Source organism: Dipodomys spectabilis, unplaced genomic scaffold, assembly GCF_019054845.1.
Source record: "Dipodomys spectabilis isolate Male_0828 unplaced genomic scaffold, ASM1905484v1 ptg000076l, whole genome shotgun sequence".
Lineage (NCBI taxonomy): Eukaryota > Metazoa > Chordata > Mammalia > Rodentia > Heteromyidae > Dipodomys > Dipodomys spectabilis.
The window spans coordinates 6,124,444-6,137,175 of record NW_024870753.1 but is presented as its reverse complement, the minus strand read 5'-3'; the positions used below and the strand labels follow the sequence as shown (position 1 = coordinate 6,137,175).

The 12,732-nt window shown below is 53.7% G+C and overlaps 1 protein-coding gene across 1 annotated transcript in view; it reads left to right on the top strand.

The window, feature by feature from the left end:
- Tmprss13 (transmembrane serine protease 13) overlaps positions 1 to 8,971 on the top strand; it is a 56,733-nt gene extending 47,762 nt beyond the window's left edge. The window contains exons 6-14 of the mRNA XM_042682715.1: positions 444 to 573; positions 1,565 to 1,657; positions 2,232 to 2,275; positions 3,063 to 3,225; positions 4,494 to 4,666; positions 6,953 to 7,051; positions 8,082 to 8,224; positions 8,351 to 8,503; positions 8,704 to 8,971. Of these exons, the coding sequence (XP_042538649.1) occupies positions 444 to 573; positions 1,565 to 1,657; positions 2,232 to 2,275; positions 3,063 to 3,225; positions 4,494 to 4,666; positions 6,953 to 7,051; positions 8,082 to 8,224; positions 8,351 to 8,503; positions 8,704 to 8,730 (1,025 nt within the window). The 3' untranslated portion in view covers positions 8,731 to 8,971. The remainder of the gene's footprint in view (positions 1 to 443; positions 574 to 1,564; positions 1,658 to 2,231; positions 2,276 to 3,062; positions 3,226 to 4,493; positions 4,667 to 6,952; positions 7,052 to 8,081; positions 8,225 to 8,350; positions 8,504 to 8,703) is intronic.
- The last annotated feature ends 3,761 nt before the right edge of the window (positions 8,972 to 12,732 follow it).

The window sequence follows — 12,732 nt, the reverse complement described above, 5'->3', positions numbered from 1 at the left end:
CAGATAGATCTTCCCACCCCCCACCCTTGTCTTTTTTTTTTTTTTTTTTGAGTCCAGTCTTGGGGCTTGAACTCTGATCCTGGGCGCTGTCCCTCAGCTCTTCAGCTCAAGGCGAGCGCTCTACCACTTGAGCCACAGCGCCACTTCTGGCTTTTTTCTTTTTGCTTATGTGGTGCTGAGGAATCGAACCCAGGGCCTTGAGCATGCAAGGCAAGCGCTCTACCACTGAGCCACCTTCCCAACTCCCCACCCTTGTCTTGACTCTGACTTCATTAAGCATGTGGGCCTCTAGCTTTCACCCTTGAGGATCCCTCCTGTGCCTCACCTAGAAACTCAGGACAGGAACTTCTGGGAGGCCCTTCCCCCGCCAGCTCATCCCCCCCACCCCAAGAGACTGACGCTTCCTGGTGCTGAGGGTCTGCTTTCCCCTTCTCTGCCCACAGTGAGGTTTGACTGGGACAGGTCTCTGCTTAAAGTCTACTCCGCCACCTCCCACGAGTGGCTGCCTGTGTGTAGCAGCAGCTGGAACGATTCTGACTCCAAGAAGACCTGCCAGCAGCTGGGGTTTGAGAGGTAACCGCGAGGGTCTGGCACCGCAGAGGTAACCGCAGGGGCGGTGCAGCCACATGGCAGCAAGATGACATTCAAAAACAGCAACAACAAGCCAGGTGCTGGTGGCTCACGCCTGTAATCCTAGCTACTCAGGAGGCTGAGATCTGAGGATCAAGGTTCAAAGCCAGCCCCGGGAGGAAAGGCTGTGAGACTTGTATCTCCAGTTAACCACCAGAAAACTGGAAGTAGCACTATGGCTCAAGTTGTAGAGCGCTTGCTTTGAGCTGAAGAGCTCAGGGACAGCACTCAGGCCCAGTGGTCCAAGCCCCACAACCGACAAAACAACAACAACAACCAGCAACAACAATGAAAAAACCTGGGCTGGGCATCAGTAGCTCACACCTGTAATCCTAGCTACTCAGGAGGCTGAGATCTGAGAAGCGTGGTTCAAGGGCAGTCTGGGCAGAAATGTCTGCGAGACTCTTATTGCCTATTAACCAGCAAAAAGCCAGAAGTGGAGCTGTGGCTTAAGGTAGAATGCTAGCCTTGAGAAAAGAAAAAAAAAAAAAAGAGCTTAGGGACAGTGCCTAGGCCCTGAGTTCAGGACTGGCACGCACACATGCACATGAGCCTAGATGAAAAATAACCAGTGCAAGTGTGACATACAAACATGAGGCTCAAAGTTCAAACCCTAGTCCCACCCAAAACCCCTACAACAAAAGCCGTGAGCTCCCGGTGCCTCCCCAGGGCCTCCAATGCAGCAGGTGCGGGGCAGGCCCCCGAAGTGTGCATTTCTAGCCGAGGATGTTGATTCTGCCGACCCAGGACCACCCTGGGGAGCTACTGGGCTAGCACGTGGTGCGTGGGGTCAGGCCGTCCTGAGCCTTGACTGCCAGGAGAGCACCACCATGCTGATCACTGCCGTCTAGCTTCTGTCTGCAGGGCTGGTGTGCTCTTCCTCTAGCTGAAGGAGTTGGGGTGTCCCATCCACAGTGAGTTCACTCTCTTATAGTGCTTACCGGACAACTGAAGTGGCCCTTGGAGACTTTTCCAGAAGTTTCTCCGTTTCTGAATACAACTCCACCATCCAGAAAAGCCTGCGCAGGTACCGCTCCTGTGTGTGAGCTGGGAATGGAGAGGAGGGAGGAGACTGGGAGGTGCTTTGAGTCAGGGGAGCCCCCGTCCCTGCCTTCCTGGGGTCTAGGAGTGCCTCACAAGTGTTCAGGGCATCTTAGACACAGTCCTGTTCACATCCTGGCATCAGTGGCCTCCTCAGCTCCTGGCATCTTTGTCTTGGCCCCTGAGGGAGGTCAGGGGACGCTACTCCAGCAAGTGCTGTGTACTTATGGAGGAGAGAGCAGAAAACAGGCTCCCAGGGATGCAGGAGTTATATCAGAGAACCGCTAGGTCATGCCAATTAGTACAAAATCATGGCAACCGTAAGTCCTAGGTCCAAAGAACATGGGTCTGGGCAATGTGTGTGATACCCTGAAGAAGGCCCCTGGGGGAGGGAGGGATTGGGTGGAGATGATTGGCTCGGAGCAAATTATGATAAGGAAGATTGTCAGCTGTGAGAGAGAAGGTCAGATCCTCTACTTCTCATACTTAGGGTCCTTTCCAATGGGACAGGATCTAGAAAGTGCTGTGACCTTTGCTCACCTCTGCATCTCTTCCTGCAGGTCTGAATGCCCTTCCCAGCGGTACGTCTCTCTCCAGTGCTCCCGTAAGATGCTCTTCTTGGATTGTGGGAACCAAGGGTGGAGGCCTTTGGAGGGAGATGATTGGCCTCATGGGCCCATGTGAGGGAGAGAGGGAGAGAGAGAAAGATACTGGCTGGTCCAGGATAACATTTCTCTTCTCCTGCCTGGTGGACACCAACTCTTGGTTTGGAAATGAGAGATCCAGTCACAGTGCTGGTCACTTCAGGGTGATGGAAGCTGTCTGTCTTTCTTAGCCTAGTGGCAGCCCTAGATATAGTGCCAAAATAGTGGGTACTGAGTGAGTGTTTGCCAAATCAGAGGAAGGGAAGGAGGGAGGGAGGGAGGAAGGAAGGAAGCTGATTGGGACCAAACTTCCTACTGGATGGTCCCAATAACCTGTACAAGTAGTATTTCTGCTCAGGCAGGAAACAGCTATGCCATAGTGAGCAAAGACGTAACTCATGGATGGATGGATGGATGGATGGATGGATGGATGGATGGATGGATGGATGGATGGATGGGTGGGTGGAAGGATGGATGGACGGATTGGTGGATGGATCGGTGGATGGATCAATGGATGGGTGGATGAATGAGTGGATGTATAGGTAGGTAGAAGGATTGGTGGATGGAAGGATGGATGGTTGGATATATGGGTGGATGGATGGGTGTGTGTGTGTGTGGATGGATAGATGAATGAAGGGATGGGTGGCCTACAGGACAGGACTGCCCAAGCCTGCCCTGGACCCAGGGAGGGTGACAGAGGCTCTGAAAGAAGCAGAGTTTACCGTTGGTTTTCTCTGCTTCCCCTAGACTGCGGCTTAAGAGCCATGACAGGGCGGATCGTGGGCGGGGCGCTGGCCTCGGAGAGCAAATGGCCTTGGCAAGTCAGTCTGCACTTTGGGACCACCCACATCTGCGGGGGCACGCTCATCGACGCCCAGTGGGTGCTCACCGCTGCCCACTGCTTCTTTGTGTAAGTGCCTGAGGGCCCGGGAGGCAATGCTGTGGGGATCCGGGAGCGTCCTCCTTGGTGGAGGACTTTGATCTGAGCCTGGTCCCCCAGACCTGCATAGTATACACTGCTTGGAGCACACTAGAGTGTGAGCTGTGGGCATTTGTTCTGTGTTAGGTTCAAGGCTGAGAAAAATACCACTGATGGCTCCTAGAAAGCGTGTAGCAGGCAGGAAAAGGGTCTTTAGGCCCCGCTCCTAGAGAGCAGGTGCATGAGATCTCAACAGAAAAAGCTGGGTATAGTGGTGTACTCCTGCCATCCTAGCTAGGTAGGAAGTATAAAATAGGTGGATCACAGTCTAGGTGCAGGCCCAAGCCAAGAAAAAAAAAAAAAAGCAAGATTCTATCTCAAAAATAACCAGTGCAAGCCGGGTGGCAGTGGCCTATGCCTGTTATCCTACCAACTGACTAGGCTGAAATCTGAACATCATGGTTCAGGGCTAGCCCAGGTAGGAAAGTCTGTGAGACTCTTACATCCAATTAACCAGCACAGAGCCCAAAGTGGAGCTGTAGCCCAAGTGATAGAGTGCTAGCTTTGAGCACAAAAACTCAAGCACAATGTCTAGGCCCAGAGTTCAAGCCCCAGGACTGGCACATAAACATATTCAAAGATGAGGGCTGGAGAGATGGTTCAGTGATAGAGCACCTGCCTAGCAAGCATGAAGCCCTCCCTGGGTTCAAACTCTAGCATCACCAAGAAACAAGAGAAAGGAAAGAGCTGCAGGCATTGTTGGTGCTGCTTCTGGCAACAGGACTGGGCAGCAGGGGAGCCTGAGAATGGGGAGTACTTCCCAGGAACTGAGGGCATTGCACGCAGCTTCTAACCCTCCCCAGCCAGCCTTGCCCAGACCTCAGGAGCACTGGCTTCCAAAGTCATGAGCCTTCAGCAGGTCCTTCTGTCCCGTCTAAATCCTTGTGGATAGACTTCAGCCACAGTGATGGCATGACGGCATGATGGCATTCATTCCGAGGTAGAGGGCCTTGCCCATCCCTTCCCCTTTATCATTATTAGATGTACAACAGCCTGCTCAGAACACTGAGCAGAACACTGGGGGAAGGGGGGGGAGGGGAGGGGGGCAGAGCAGTAAGAGGGGCTTGCTTCTTAGTGCACCAGCTCGAGGGCTCCCTCTAGAGGCCAGTGTGTCCGTGCTCCAGCCTCTGAGCGGGCGCTGCTGCTACATAGTTCTGCCTGGTACCTAACTGGACTGTGATGCCTTGCGCCCATGGCAGGACCCGCGAGAGGATTATGGAGGGCTGGAAGGTGTACGCAGGCACCAGAAACCTCCGCCAGCTGCCCGAGGCTTCCTCCATCTCCCAGATCATCATCAACGGCAACTACACGGACGAGCAGGATGACTATGACATTGCCCTCGTGCGGCTCTCCAAACCCCTGACCCTGTCAGGTGAGTGCGTCTGCTCCTGTCCCTTCCTCCCCAGCAACCTGGAACTCGGCAGCTCCCTCGGACACGGACGCGCCGTGGGTATAGCAGAAGTCAAAGGCTTGTAGAAATCATTAAAGAAACAAGACAAAACAAAACTTCGTTATGGTACAATTGGGGAAACTGAGGCCTGGCGAGGAGAAAAATAAGTGCTTCCTTTTGTTTTGTTCACACTTGCACATCTCACACTGCAAATCGGCCACAGAACCAGGGCTGGGAGGCTGGTCCTAATCAATAGAAATAGATTGGTTTGTGTCACCAATCGAAACCAAGCTTTCCAGAAGCCAGGCACAGCAGTGGGCATGTGTGATTGTGTGTACGTTTCCCAGCCAGTCCCGCAGCGCAGTTCCTATTATTAGCTTCCCATGACGTCTGAGGAAGTGGCACTTTAGAGAGAGGTAATTACCTGAGGCTGTGAGTGACAGGTGGCAGCTCCAGGATTAGATCTGGGTCCATCTGACTGGCGCGCAAATGAATGTGCTCCTCCTTTGCCCTGGGATGACAAACTGTCTACCCTGCCTTGGAGAATGTGAGCCGTGTTCACACTCAGACAGCTCACTGCCACTGAAGTTGGATTGCAGGATCAAATGAGGCTACACCATGTAAATGCCACCGAAGTTCTTCATCACCAGCTGGGCGCCAGAGGCTCACGCCTGTCATCCTAGCTACTCCGGAGGCTGAGATCTGAGGAGCACAGTTAGAAGCCAGCCTGGGCAGAAAAGTCCCCAATGAGACTCTTATCTCCAATTAGCCACTCAAAAACCAGAAATGGAGCTGTGACTCAAAGTGGTAGAGCACTAGACTTGAGCAAAAGAGCTTAGGGATAGTGCTCAGGCCCTGAGTTCAAGCCCCACCACCGATTAAAAGAAAAAAAAAGTTCTTAATCTCTGTGGACAAAGGACACCATGCATTCATGCATGCATGTGTGCATTTGTTCACTTACCAAATACTCTATGTCTCCTGCACAGTCGGCTCTCCAGTGGCAAATGGCAAATTGAACCCAATGGGTGACATATACCAAGATAACCAGAAAAGGCTAATGATGGGGTCCTGGGGAGCAGAGGGGCTGTGGGGGTATAGATGGGGCACCCCAGTTAGTCCTGTCGGGTTAGAGGAATAAAGATTAGAAAAGGGAGCTCCAGAAGGGCCCTGAACAACGGGGCAGGGTTGTCTTGCTTAGCTGCTTTGGAGTGTTTCTAGAAGCCTCAGCCAGTGCTGTGAGTAATCCAGCCATTCCCGGGCTCAGAGCCTGAGCTGGTGTTTGCTGGCACATGACATGCATCAAGGAGGTGACGTCTCTCGTGAGTCAGAGCCGTCAGCTCATCAGAGTGAGGTGAGGAGGAGGAGCCCTGTGCAGAGCTCAGGGGACCAGCACTGGCCTCGAGCCCCACCTGCTAAACCTCGCCCACCAGAGCCCTGCCTGTATGTCTAGCCCAATCCGTGGGGCCACTGTGAGGCATCACCACTGAAGCCTGAATATGAACTGAGTCTTCAAGACCAGAATGATCTTTCCCAAGCTGGTGAAAAAAAAAACCCTAGACTCCATCCAGCTCCCCATATAGATCTTACCTCTCACCCACCTCTGTCCCTTCACTATGGTTTAGAATTCTAAAACAGGTTAAGTTTCTCAAGCCAAAAGAAAGCTATTAGAATATTGCGTTTCTGACTGTGGCGGTCCCACGGCAGGCTCTGTTTAGCCCTTGGTCCAGACACAGGTCATTAGGCCGAGAATCATAGCTAAAGATTTATATAGATCTGTGGTCAGACCAAGTGCCCTGAGTCCTTGGCTTTTACACACCAGGGCAGATGTTTCTTAAACTTGGTTGGCAGGTTGAACACCTGGAAGTCACAGTAGTTTCTGAGAAGACTTCTGAACACTCGCTGACAAATCTGCTTTTCCCCATGAAAACATGGGGAATAGTTCTATTGAACTAGATAGAAATAATATCATGGAATACTACTAATAGAAAAGATGAACAAATAATGGAAATAATGATATTGTCATGGAAATTGTAATAGAAACAATATCATGTACCACTAATGCCCCCTAATGATTGACTGAGATGAGACTCAATAACATTTTGCCTGGGCTGGCTTCCAACCACAATCCTCTCCAACTCCAGCTCCCAAAGAGCTGGGATTACAGGCATGAGCCACTGCCTGTGGCCTTTTATTCATTCATGCTCCTGCCCCATACCCCAGCCTCTCCAGCCTTATTCCTTTTGCTGATGCCTTGCAGTCTCATTGCAGCTCACATCCACCCTGCCTGCCTCCCCATGCACGGACAGACCTTCAGTCTCAACGAGACTTGCTGGATCACAGGCTTTGGCAAGACCAAGGAGACCGATGGTGAGGACAGGGTGCTAGGCCGTGTGTGTCTGTGCATGCGCTTGTGGTGGTCATGTGTCTGAGTATAGCGCTGAGGGCCTGTCTGGATGAGTCTGGATGTAGATATTCTGGGGCCTGAGTGTGCCTTTCTCTAGACAGACCACCAGGAAACCTCTGTGGCTGAGTAGGTTAGATTCGCTGCTTGTGGCAATGAGGGGGAACACATACCATAGAGAGCTATGGGTGTCTCTGTCAGGGAAGGCCTGAACTTTTTGTGCTCAAGGCTGGTTCTCTACCACTGGAGCCATGGCTCTACTTCCAGCTTTTTGCTGGCTAACTTAGAGAATCTCAGGGCTGGCTTTGAACCGCAATCCTCGGATCTCAGCCTCCTAGGATTACAGGCATGAGCCATGATGCTCAGCATGTTTGCTATTTTTGTAGCTGCCCTGGAGCTTTGTGTTGTCTGTGCTACAATGGAAGGATGACGTGGTCTTATTCTGCTTTACTTCATCCCAGTCACGGAGGTCCTTGTGTGGTGGCAGGGGCCCAAGTTGCCCTATGTGGAGCAGGAGGCCACCATGGCCTAGCTGTGAGCCACAGGACAGCTCCATGAATCGGGGCCACTTCTCCTTGGCTCCATGTGCTGGGCTGATGACCCATCTGGCCTCTCCTCCATCACCGACTAGCCCCGTGGCTGTGGGAGGGTCACTTCCTCACTCCTAAGTGTCCCCACCTGTAAGGAAATAGCAGGATCCGCCCCCTTGAGGACACCTGATTTCCTAAGGCCTCCCATGGTGCTTTGCAATAGACAAACACCGTCTGCTGGGCCAGGGTGTTGGCTGGGTTTTGCACGTATGCGTGTCTGTGTTGTCAGCCTGCTGGATCTGATGTGCAGCTCCTCAGCATCCTGTCACAGAGAGCCTCCCTCGGGTTGGGTCCAGCCATGGTGCCCTTTCCTCCCTGGGGAGCTGTCCCTCTGGGCTAAAGGTCATGAAGCTCCCCAGAGTCTCACTGGCTGCCCCCTCTCTCCCTCGTGCTCATTACTCTGAAGAGAAGACATCCCCCGTCCTCAGGGAGGTGCAGGTGAACCTCATTGACTTCAAGAAATGCAATGACTACTTGGTCTACGACAGCTACCTCACCCCGAGGATGATGTGCGCCGGGGACCTCCGTGGGGGCCGGGACTCCTGTCAGGTGAGGCTGCTTGCGGCTGGCACTTGGGGTCCTGGGCATGGGGGAAGGATGGAGGGTTCGGGCTCCGCCCCTTCCTGTCCTTGCCCACCGCCCCCACCTGGCTGACACACTGGCTGACCCTTGCAGGGGGACAGCGGGGGGCCCCTGGTCTGTGAGCAGAGCAACCGCTGGTATCTCGCAGGGGTCACCAGCTGGGGCACCGGCTGTGGCCAGAAAAACAAACCCGGTGTCTACACCAAAGTGACCGAAGTCCTCCCCTGGATTTACAGCAAGATGGAGGTGAGAGCCCTGTCCGGAGCCTGAGGGGGGGTCAGGGGGGGGCCTCTCTTCTTCCTGGGGTTTCCCTCTTCTCCCAAAGGCAGTGCCATGTGATCACTAAGCTGAATGTGTGTGTGTGGGGGGGGTGCCCTGCCCCCACCACCTTTGGGCTTTAGTGTTCCCTGCCCATTTTCACCCTGGGCTATGGGTCTCTTCCTCAGAGTGAGGTCCGCTTCCAGAAATCTTAACCAGCGCCACCCTGTGCCACTGGCTGCTACGATGAGTCTGGCCCAAGGGACACGCCTCCTGTGACATCTGAGCCAATGGCCACCAGGCATTTCCATCATTCCCACCTCCATTGTCTGCTGTCTCTGCCAGCGCTGCCATCCCCAGTTCTCCAGAAACCAGAACCGTCAGCTCTGCTGGAAAGCCCAGGCTGAGAACCTTCTGGAGATAAAAGAGTTTGGGCTCTGTGGGTGTTCCTGGGCACCCACAAATGAATGAAGGAGGTGAAGCTAAAATGATGATACCTGGGAAGGGTCTGGAAGGGAACAGCAGGAGTTCTTGCTCTTTTGACTCTGACGTGGAGACGATCCCAGAGTGGGCAGACACCGACCCAGCGACCCAGGGGACCCTGGGTGTGACCCTGGAATGGACAGTGGGCTTCGAGGGAGCGCCGGCTTCCCCGTGCCGGCCATCCTCAGCTGCTCCATTCTGCGCCTCCCGCCCTTGCTCCCAGAGGGGGCCACGGCCCGGCTCTGTGGGAGTATCGCGGCCGGTGACTGTAAACTCCAGCTCCCTGTATTTGTGTGGCCACAAAGTTCTTGGGATGGATTTTATTTTTTTATATTTAAGCAAGAAAAGTAGATATGTATGTGTGTGTGTTTTTAAAAGATTCTCCAAAAGAAATTATAAAGGTCTTAAGAGTTAGCATTAATCACTCCAGGGACTCCAGGGGGCTCAGAGAAGAGTGCTGGAATGTCCAGCAAAATGATCCTGGCTTCAAGGGACCAAGGAAAGGACGAATGACATCCGCTGAGGGGCATCCCCAAGTCAGGGGGCCAGGACCCCTCTCAGATACTCAGGGAAGGGAACCTTCATTTGGCCTGCAGATAAATCACAGCGACCCATGGATGGCCCTGCCTGTAAGGCAGGACAAAATGAAGGCCAGGATACCCCCAGGAGGTATCAGGGGGACAGCACTCTTCATACCTGGAGACTGTGCTAGAACTGTGGGGGAGGGAGGGAGGGGACTCATTCCCAGCCTTCTCCATCTTTCCATTTTCATTTGTTCCTGAAACAGCATTAACAAGGAGAGGAAGCAAGCACTGTCCCCAGGGCCTCCCGTGTGTGTGTGGCTGGCCTTGGGAGCTGAAGGCCTGAGCCTTTCCCCAGACCATCCTCCGGAGTACCTGCTCCACTCCAGCCCGGGCCTCGGTCTCCTCACGTTCTTTGAACCATCCGAGCCAGGGGGATGTGGTGGTTCTCAAAGGCAGGTCCTCGCAGATCACTCAGCCCCGCCCAGCTCAGGCAGGCAGTCCAGGGAAAGGCCTGCCCCCCCCACCCGCGAGAGCACCGGGAGCTATCCGGGGTGGCTGGGCAGCATCTGCGGGAGCTGGTGATGCTTGGGGATGTTGTCCCCACTAGGGAAGAGGGCAATGTTCTCATCCGCTGCCACCTCTTCAACAATAAAAGTCGTGTCACCTAAAGTTGTCAGAGTGTCACTGGCAACCTTGGTAAAGACAGAGACGGTGGCTCTGGGGTCCAGGCATCCTGGATTGGGGTTCCTACTTAGGCTCTGCTCACGTAACCTCGTATCCATTCACCAACAACATCCGTGCCTACACTGTGCTGGGTACTTGTGCTAGGTTCAGGAGGTACCCCAAGCATGACAGTGCCCTTAAGAGCCGGGTTATGACCCCGTGTGATGGAGGCTGTGGCTGAAGGTGGACACCATGCTTGGAATGTGGACAGGGAGCCATTTGCCGCACCGACGAAGGAAAGGAAGTGAGATTTGAAGTGAGCCTTCAACTGAAGACAGCAGGGGTCGGGTGCTCTGAGACCCGGCTGTTCCTTTTTCCGCCTCTACCTTGGCCTTTGCTTGCTCTGCCCTGTCCACAGGCAGCCCTAGTACTCACTCAGCTGTTTTTCAAGGAAGTGGAACGAGCTGTCCCGTTGGCTGTGTGTGAGAGAGCATGCACACGCACCAGTCCTGGGACTTGAACTCAGGGCCTGGGCACTGTCCCTTAGCTTTATTTGCTCTACTACTTGAGCCATAGCTCCACGTCCAGCTTTTTGGCAGACAATTGGAAATAAGAGTCTCCCAGAGATCTTCAGATTTCAGCCTTCTGAGTAGCTAGGATGACAAGTGTGAGCCACTGGCATTTTCTCTCTCTCTCTCTCTCTCCTCTCTTCTCCCTCATCTCTCCTTTTGGGGTGTCCCTCAGTATTGGTTCTCTGCCTCTGTTCTCACTCAAGGTTGGTGCTCCTCACTTCCGGCCACACCTCTGCTTCCTGCTTTTTGCCGATTCATTGGGCTTGTTGGCCAGTGCTGGCTGGAGCCTCGCCTCCTGGGTGGCTACAGTTACAGGCTTGAGCCGCTGTGGCTTGGTTCTTACTGGCTGCTTCTAGAAGGTGAACTCCTCATGCTGTACCTTGCTTTGCTGTGGCTTGGTTCTTACTGGCTGCTTCTAGAAGGTGAACTCCTCATGCTGTACCTTGCTTTGCTAGAATTTACTCGTGACCTCTGCACCTACGTCCCCATGGGTGAGTACTCAGTGCCCCGCACACGCGGGCCTTGGACTCGGCACCCCAGTCTTCAGGTCTGCTCCCCGCATTTCCAGGCAAGTGTGAGGCCCAGAGTTCAACCCCCCGTATCACATTATGTTTTTAGTCTTGAAAACTCCCTTGTCCCAGGACATCTATAAAGGCCAACGAAATCAGCGAGGTGGGGAGAGGGCCTAATGGGGCTTTGCTCATTGGTCCAGGGAGGCGTGTGGTTGTGTGTGAGAGCCAACTAGGGATGGAGACCTTGTCAGATGTTTCCGGAGCCTGAGCATGGAATTCTGATGAACTCTAGGGACTGCTGGATTTCTGTGGAATTTCTGCGAGGAAGGAGAGGCCAGGGGAGCCCAGTGTGCATGACGGGGGGGGGGGGGGGCTGGAGCAGGTGATGCTCTTTGTGGAGGAGCCACTTACAGCCTGGCTGATCCAGCTGCCTCTGGGGTTTGGTTAGCATCCCAAGGGCTATTGTTTCTCGCCAGTGCGCAGGCGTGGTCCTGCCGCCCTGGGGAGGATGTGGGGCTGCGGGGTAATGAGCGTAATGACGATGATTGCTGAGCTGTTTGCTCCATGCCAGGTGCTGTGTGGAACACCTGATGCCCATTACCTCCGCCAAGCGCCATAAGCCCCTCCTACACACACACACAGACACACACACGCACGCACACACACACACACACACCCCGACAGCTTCCGGGAGGCCCTTCTGAATCCTGACAAGCTGTCACCCGCATGCCATTCATTCCCTGCCTCCTCCTCTGCACTGTTCTGTTCTCCATCCCAGCGGTTTCCCCGCCATGGCCATCATGGTCTCACAATGGTTCTGCCTAGAGAACAGAGAGGACCACGCGGTGGAAATAGCAATGGAAGAGGAGACCCCAGAGGAAGGCTTTGGTCCTTCTCAGGCCAGCTCCTTCTCCTTCCTGCAGGACATGGGACACGGACATCACAGGACACTGTGGCTTTTTCTCCGAAGAAGGAAGTAGAGAGGGCGCTGGAGTTGGAAATGAATTCAGGTTCCTGGGAGGTTCAAGACTTCCCGCCCTGCCGTGCTTCCTTAGCTATGTGATCTCGTGGTAGCATTTATTTAGCTATGCGATCTTGGGCAACCTGCTTCCTCATATGTGAGATGGGTGTATCTCTCCCACGTGGGTGAGGTTAAATGGGAGGATGAGGATGCGTGGATGCGTGTAAACAGGTTGGGCAATGTGGCCCCCGGTCCCCGGGAAGCACCTGTGGAAGCTGAAGCACAAAGATCTGTTCTCCATCTTCACAGCCCTCCACTCGACAGAGAAGGGTGTGGACAAAGCCTTCACAGTCTAGGGAAATTCTCCCCTTTTCTGCACAAACTTTCCTCTTAGTCTTTTGTTTCAGCAAGGGGCTGCTGTTCTGGGACTAGGTAGCAGTTTCTCTTAAGTCATAGTGCTCCTTTGAGTTGATTGCTGTCTTTATTTAGATTTTCTTTGATT